The sequence below is a fragment of the Triticum dicoccoides genome, chromosome 3A, assembly GCF_002162155.2.
Source record: "Triticum dicoccoides isolate Atlit2015 ecotype Zavitan chromosome 3A, WEW_v2.0, whole genome shotgun sequence".
Classification (NCBI taxonomy): Eukaryota; Viridiplantae; Streptophyta; class Magnoliopsida; order Poales; family Poaceae; genus Triticum; species Triticum dicoccoides.
Genome location: NC_041384.1, coordinates 560,932,986 through 560,941,372, shown reverse-complemented (window position 1 = coordinate 560,941,372; position 8,387 = coordinate 560,932,986). Strand labels below are relative to the sequence as shown.

The 8,387-nt window shown below is 47.3% G+C and overlaps 1 protein-coding gene across 1 annotated transcript in view; it reads left to right on the top strand.

Moving 5' to 3' along the window:
* Positions 1 to 8,318: 8,318 nt before the first annotated feature.
* The window catches only part of LOC119272562 (WD repeat-containing protein 13-like), a 4,352-nt gene continuing 4,283 nt past the window's right edge, over positions 8,319 to 8,387 (top strand). The window contains exon 1 of the mRNA XM_037554029.1: positions 8,319 to 8,380. Coding sequence (XP_037409926.1) covers positions 8,319 to 8,380 — 62 coding nt within the window. The remainder of the gene's footprint in view (positions 8,381 to 8,387) is intronic.

The following is an 8,387-nucleotide window of genomic DNA, read 5'->3' as shown; positions in this document are numbered from 1 at the left end:
CAAGGACCCTTTTCATCGAATCCGATCCGATTAAAGTGGGAGAGACAGACACCCGCTAGCCACCTTATGCAACTAGTGCATGTCAATCGGTGGAACCCGTCTCACGTAAGCATATGTGTAAGGTCGGTCCGGGCTGCTTCATCCCATGATGCCGCCGAATCAAGATAAGACTAGTAACGGCAAGCAAATCGACAATATCCACGCCCACAGCTGCTTTGTGTTCTACTCGTGCATAGAAACTACGCATAGACCTAGCTCATGATGCCACTGTTGGGGAACGTAGCAGAATTTTAAAATTTTCTACGCATCACCAAGATCAATCTATGGAGTCATCTAGCAACGAGGGAGAGGGGAGTGCATCTACATACCCTTGTAGATCATGCGCGGAAGCGTTCAAGAGAACGGGGTTGATGGAGTCATACTCGTCGTGATCCAAATCACCGATGACCTAGTGCCGAATGGACGACACCTCCGCGTTCAACACACATACGGTTGGGAAGACGTCTCCTCCAACTTGATCCAACAAGGGGGAAGGAGAGGTTGATGAAGATCCAGTAGCACGATGGCGTGGTGGTGGAAGCAACGGTGATCTCGGCAGGGCTTCGCCAAGCTCAGGGAGAGGGAGGAGTGTCACGGGAGGGAGAGGGAGGCGCCAGGGGCTAGGGTGCGGCTGCCCTCCCTCCCCCCACTATATATAGGATCCCTAGGGGGCGCTGGCCCTAGGAGATGCAATCTCCAAGGGGGGCGGCGGCCAAGGGGGGTGGAGTGCCCCCCAAGCCAAGTGGGGCGCCCCCACCCCTAGGATTTCCAACCCTAGGCGCAGGGGAGGCCCATGGGGGGTGCACCAGCCCACTAGGGGCTGGTTCCCCTCCCACTTCAGCCCATGGGGCCCTCCGGGATAGGTGGCCCCACCCGGTGGACCCCCGGGACCCTTCCGGTGGTCCCGGTACAATACCGATTACCCCCGAAACTTTCCCGATGGCCGAAACTTGACTTCCTATATATAAATCTTCACCTTGGACCATTCCGGAACTCCTCGTGACGTCCGGGACCTCATCCGGGACTCTAAACAACTTTCGGGTTACCATATACTAATATCTCAACAACCCTAGCGTCACCGAACCTTAAGTGTGTAGACCCTACGGGTTCGGGAGACACGCAGACATGACCGAGACGACTATTCGGTCAATAACCAACAGCGGGATCTGGATACCCATGTTGGCTCCCACATGCTCCTCGATGATCTCATCGGATTAACCACGATGTCGAGGATTCGATCAATCCCGTATACAATTCCCTTTGTCAATCGGTACGTTACTTGCCCGAGACCCGATCATTGGTATCCCAATACCTCGTTCAATCTCATTACCGGCAAGTCACTTTACTCGTACCGTAATGCATGATCCTGTGAACAACCACTTGGTCACATTGAGCTCATTACGATGATGCATTACCGAGTGGGCCTAGAGATACCTCTCCGTCATACGGAATGACAAATCCCAGTCTCGATTCGTGCCAACCCAACAGACACTTTCGGAGATACCCGTAGTGTACCTTTATAGTCACCCAGTTACGTTGTGACGTTTGGCACACCCAAAGCACTCCTACGGTATCCGGGAGTTGCACAATCTCATGGTTTAAGGAAATGATACTTGACATTCGGAAAAGCTATAGCAAATGAACTACACGATCTTTGAGCTATGCTTAGGATTGGGTCTTGTCCATCACATCATTCTCCTAATGATGTGATCCCGTTATCAATGACATCTAATGTCCATAGTCAGGAAACCATGACTATCTTTTGATCAACAAGCTAGTCAACTAGAGGCTCACTAGAGACGTGCCGTGGTCTATGTATTCACACATGTATTACGATTTCCGGATAACACAATTATAGCATGAATAATAGACAATTATCATGAACAAAGAAATATAATAATAACCATTTTATTATTGCCTCTAGGGCATATTTCCAACAAAAAGTGGATAATAAAGCCCAATAATGTCCAAAACAGTAGATAATATAGCATGGAGCAATAAAAAATTATAGATACGTTGGAGATGTATCACAGGCTGAGCTGTTTTCTTCTTGGCAGGCTTTTTGATGACCTTTGTCTTGGGTCGAGGGGTCTTGGCCGGTTTATCCTGAGCCTTCTTCTTCCAAAAGGGGTCGTCACCCTGTTAAAAGATTGACAAAGGTTATAAGGAAGGGTTAAGAATGTCAGATTCAAATAGGAGCTAGGCAATTCTTACAACTGGTGGTTTATTTGAAACGCAGAAGGGACTTAGCCCTGTTTTGCTGCAGACAGCCACCGATTCATCTAGTATCTTTTTGACAGCTTCAGTGATTTCAGCATTAGTTAACTGAATGTCGGTGTGCCGTTGAGGGTCTTTCAAATCCCCTGTGTACTCGCACATTAAACCGGGGCGACGACTTAAAGGGAAAATACCCCAAGATATCCAGCAACGAACAAAGTCAACCCCTGTTAAACCATTAGCCACAAAGGCTTTGAGCTTTGCAAGCTGTGGTGCATATTTGGCCCGTTCCTTTGCAGTCAGCCTTTGGGGAAATGGGTGTGTATTGGTAAGCCGGTGAGCACGATAACCCGTCAGAGGATCCTCGTTATGTGGGGACGTATCTTTGCAATAGAACCAAGTCTGATTCCAATCCTTAGGGTGACTATGATGCTTGGTGTGAGGGAAGCTGGCGTCTTTCCTTTTTTGAATTGAAACGCCGCCAAGTTCAGTATTAGGACCATCTGTAAATTCAGTACGACGGTTTAAATAGAAAAGTCTCTGACCAGTTCAATGGTCGGCTCTTCTTGTAGATAAGCCTCGCAAAACACTTGAAAGTTACAAATATTGGACATAGAGTTAGGTCCAACATCTTGAGGGTGGATTTGGAAGCTAGCAAGCACATCACGGAATTTTTTTGATCTGGGAGGTTTAAAACCACGGCTCAGATGATCAACAAACACAACTATTTCGCCATCCTTGGGCTCAGGAGGACTTTCTAGACTGGAAGCCCTCCAATGGATTTCACTCTGTTTCGGTAAAGCGCCAGTTATAACACATCCGTTTAGATCTTCTTCCGTAATCCGGGATGGAACCCAGTTACAAGCATAAAAAGACTTGGCCATTTCTTGGACAACCTGAAGGAAGGTTTGTGCCGGTTTAAGATTCATGGTTGACAAGTGAAAGGACATGCAGTGCCCCCATGTGTGGTTTTGGTAATTGATGACAATCTCTATGGACTAATGGCTGCCTTGAGTTATATTTGAAGGTTTTGTCCATAGGCTTTTCTTGGAATACATGTGTTGGTTTCAAGGAGAGTTTGTGTCGACCAAGGTGCTATTCAAGGAATTACCTAAAGATTGGTCTTGTGAAAGGTTGATCAAGACTAAGTCAAAGAGTGAATCAAGTTGATCAACCCACAAAGCGTAGAAGATGTACCGAGAGGGATCAAGTGATCCCATGGTATGGTAAGCATTGTCAATTACGCTTTGTGTACTAACCCATGGTCTTCGTGAGAGTTCTTTGTGGGATTAGGTTGCGGTGTGCAAGTTCAAGTGGAGCATCATGAAGAGATCAAATTCTTGAAGCTTGCCGTCCATTGTGGTAACAATGGATTTATGAAGATGTGCGGAAGAGTGGCTCACCCATAGTGGAGTATGGGGAGCAATCAACTAGTCTTCATCGAGCCAACACAATCAAGAAAGGTGGTCCAACTTGAGGGAGTCAAGATCGTCATCATCTAGCTCAAGTGGCCCATGTGCAAGCCAAAGGTTTGCCCTTGATAGGTTTTCTATTTTTCCGGTCTCATGGTGGTAGTTAGGAGACCAGGTTATAGGATCGATTGCCGTACTATCAAGGGGGGCTCGATGATGAGTAGCTTGACCGTATCGTTCGTAGAGAGCTCAAACCATTGCATCCTTGCATCATCTTTCTTGGTTCTTATTTGGTTCTCTTTATGAGTTTTGGAGCTTATGGTCATCTTGATGACAAGCTCGAGTTCATCGAAAACGGAGTTCACTTGCTCGAGTTCATCGAAAACGGAGTTCACTTGCATCTTCTATGATGTTTTCGATGTTGGAGGTTATGACGGTTCTTCTCGGTTGGAGGTTTCTTTCCTTCATTTGTTAGGCATACCTCCCCTCGCTGTTTTGATGCTACTCGTCGTCTTGTTTCCAACAAGCTTGAGTTTTCTCAATTCGGAGGTCTTATGTAGAAGTTGTGGCAGTTCAGGCTTTATTGCATCCTCTGTTTTCTCTGTTGTGTTCCTGAAAGCCTCAAGCGGTAGTACTGCTCCCTAGAGCGGTAGTACCACTTGTAAGCGGCAGTACCGCGGCCCTATGCCACGCGTACTACCGCTGCTTCTGGGGATGCGTCTTTTCGTGTCGAGTTTCGTGGTAGTAGAGCGGTAGTACCTCTTATAAGCGGTAAGCGGTACTACCTCTCCACCCGAGCGGTAGTACCGCTTATGAGTGATAAGAGGTACTTCCTCTCCCCAGAGCGGTACTATCTCTCTAGCAGAACTACAACTCGTGTTTCTCTCTCTCGTTGGGCTGTTTTGGCCGTGCTAAGCGCTAGTACCGCTCCTCCAAGCGGTAGTACCGCTTGTGCACGACCTGAGCACATAATGGTTGGATTCGGGAGGTCCTATAAAAGGGGGTCTTCTTCCCCATTGAACCTTATCCTTTGAGCTTGTTTTCTTCCCCCATTGTTGACCTTCTTCGAGCTTGCTAACTCTCAATCCCTCCATGGATTCTTGCTAGTTTTTGAGGGAAAAGAGAGAGGAGATCTAGATCCACATTTCCACCAATCACTTTCTCCTCTATGTAAGGGGAACCCCTTGGATCTAGATCTCATTTTCCTCCCTAGCAGTAGTTGCTTCGGTGGGATTTGAGAGAGAAGGACTTGGGCACACCGTGTGCCCTTGCCATTGCATTTGGTGCATCATTTTGAGTTCTCCACGATGATACGTGGAAGTTACAAGTTGAGAAGCTTATTACTCTTGGGTGCTTGGTACCATTGAGCTTGTTCCTCTTGGGTGGTTGGGCGCCCTAAACGGTTGGTGGTGTTTGGAGCTCAATCATTGTAGTGTAAAGCTCCGGGCAAGTGTCGGGGTCTCCAATTAGGTTGTGGAGATCACCCTGAGCAATTTGACGGGTACCGGTGACCGCCCCAAGGGTTTCCAAAGTGTACGGGTTTGGTGACCGCCCCCTAGGGTTGCCATTTGTACGGGTTCGGTGACAGCCCTCAAGGGTCCCTTAGTGGCATCACGGCCTCTTGCATTGTGCGAGGGCGTGAGGAGATTACGGTGGCCCTAGTGGCTTCTTGGGGAGCATTGTGCCTCCACACCGCTCCAAACGGAGATTAGCATCCGCAAGGGTGTGAACTTCGGGACATCGTCGTCTTCGCACGTCTTGGTTATCTCTTACCCGAGCCCTTTACTTATGCACTTTACTTTGTGATAGCCATAGTGTTTCATGTTATATATATTGCTATCACATAGTTGTTTATATTACTTAGCATAAGTTGTTGGTGCACATAGGTGAGCCTAGTTGTTTTAGGTTTTGTGCTTGACAAATTAAACGCTAGTTTTATTCCACATTTGTTTAAGCCTAAACCGTAATTATTTTAAAGTGCCTATTCACCCCCCCTCTAGGCGACATCCACGATCTTTCAACAAGCATAAACCGTTGCAGGTTAAGGGACGAAAGGTGTTCAAGCATGCAAAATTGTTAAACCGGAGGTTGATGCTATCAGAATTACAATGATAAAGCGATTGGCGGTTTATGAGGGGACTAATGGTACCTGGCGGGTTATCATTTTCTAAAGGTTAAACCGCCTATATTGGTATGAAAGGTACATATATGAAGTAACTAAGTAAAGGAAAAACATGTTTCACAAGTTGGCACTATAATTTTGGATCTATCACAGGTCGGGAAATGAAAATATATTCAAACCTCAAACATGGATACCGAAGCAGTGGATTAAGGTTCAGATTGGATTCAGATTGAAGTTTTTTGCTTAAACAAGATGTACTGATGAAAAAGAACTATGGCCATTGCTATACATGTTGAATATTGAGGTTTCAATCAAGGGAACTATAGCGCAGTGATGAGCGCCGACGAACACCGAGGAACGTTCAAACCCTAGAACTGGATCTACGGTGGAGGAAAGGGAGGCTTACTGGTGCTGAAGGAACAACGGAGAGGCGCCGCGATTCTCTGGTACGTCCAGGGTGATGCAACGTCCAAAGTTGATGCAGAGGCGAAGTTCGACGGCGCCGGTGGAGCTTGAGGTGCTGGGGCGACGCGAGGAAGACAATGAGGCTGAGAGGCACGAGGGGAAAAGTGAAAATGACCCCCGACCCTATTTATAAGGTGAAGGGATAAGCGACACACACGAGAATCGAGGAGGTCAAAAAACGGATCTATAGACATGCAGACGCCTCGATTTTCGGAAATTCATTAAAGAAGATACACTAAAAGATTTGGGATCGGTGTAAAGCTAATGGCAGATGACGTCACGACGAATTATTATGGTCTCGGAGATGACGTCACGGCGGTTTACAAGGTTTTTCAGCAGGTGTTGAAATAAGGAATTTTTCTAAATACTAAAAATTGACATGAACCGGTTCAAATCAATTTGGGATCTAATGTTTGGGATATAACTATTAAGTATAAACCGCCCAGGAGGGGCCGGATTATACTTATGGTGAGTTATTCCTATTGAAGCCCACAAAGGCAAGGCACTTTACGAAGGAGGTTTAACAAGAAGGCCCAAGGCCCAAAGGCGGATTAGGGCCTGTAGATGTAAACCGCCATAAGATGTATAACTTGTATTGTAAGATAAGAAATGGTAGAAACCGAGGCGGACACGATTATGAGCTGGCCGAGATTCTGTAAACCGTTGGGCGTCAACCTGTGTATATAAAGGGACGACCCGACGGCGGTTTAGGGAGGAAAAAAGACAACAGATCGAGAGCCACGCAAAGCGTATTCGCTCCCTGGTCTTCGAAACCCTAGCAATTCCATCACAACTGGATTAGGTTTTTACCTTCACCGCAAGGGGCCGAACCAGTATAAAACTCCTTGCGTCCTTTGTCCCGCTTTAACCCCTTTAAGCTAACTACGTTGCGATGGCCCCATAACTAAGTCCTCACACTAGGACATCTGCCGTGACAAAACCACGACAGCACCAACACAATATCCGCCGTCGATAAAGAGAAGCGTAGATCGAAAGGACCCTATAGACACACACCCGAAGATGAATGAAGATGGATCCGAACAGATCTACTAAATACTAGCACCAATCGAATCCCGTGAGATCCGATGAAGACACACCACCACATGTCCTCCAATGAAGTTAGACGCACCATCAGAATGAAAATCGAACATGTGAGACATTATTTCTACTAGGGGACATCGCCGTCACCGTACAGTCACAACCAAGACGCTGAAGCAAACAAGAACGAGAGCGAGACCCCTCCCGTTAGCGAGGTGTCGGGGTCTTCTGCACCTCCACGGCCCAAAGGCCATGGGAGGCGAGGTGGCCCGGTGGCGGCACGGACGGGAGGTGGAGAAACCCTAGTTCGCTGAGAGTAGTTTCTTGTGGAGGAGGAAAGAGGCAAGAACGATAGTCCATTCGCATTAATTTAAAAATTGCGCTATTAGGTCGGAAAAGTTTCTCGAAACAGTTTTGTTAAGTCTCAGTCGACTTAGACTTCGTTATGTCTCGATGTTATATTCCTTTAATTTTGCCTGGAGATTCGTACATTTTTTTTCAGTTTTTCTTTTTTCTTTCTACATACTATATTACTTGACCGAGACTTGGTTAAGTCCCGAAATGCTTCAAATATGCACGATTTTCGATTCCCAAGCAAATACGCCGCAAGTCTCCCCGGAGACAAGCCAGATTTAGGTGTGTTTGGTTCTCTAGTTCTAAGACTTTTTCTAGTCCCTAGGACTTTTTGGAAAAGACTCTCAAAAAGGTGTTTCTAAGGACTTTTAACAAAAAGTTCCAAAAAGTCTACCCTGTTTGGTTTGCTAAGGATTTTTTCTAGTCTCAATACAAAAAAAAAAGTCCGTGAAACCAAACATCCCCTTAGACTTTGGACAGGAGCACGAGCCGGACACTCCAACTCCGTTGTGCTAACGGACAAGAAAAATAGGAAAAACAAGTGAAAAAAAAAACACTTTGCCAGCTCAGGCCCCGTACGCCCGCCCGAGATCCAAAGCGCCCCTTTCCCTGATCTCTCCCCGTCGCGCGCGCCAGCTCGCCGGCGCGCACGCACGCACGCGGCCGCGGAAATGGCGGACGACTCTACGGCCACCGCCTCCGCCTCCGCCCCCGCCCCCGCCCCGGCGTCGCCGTGCCCC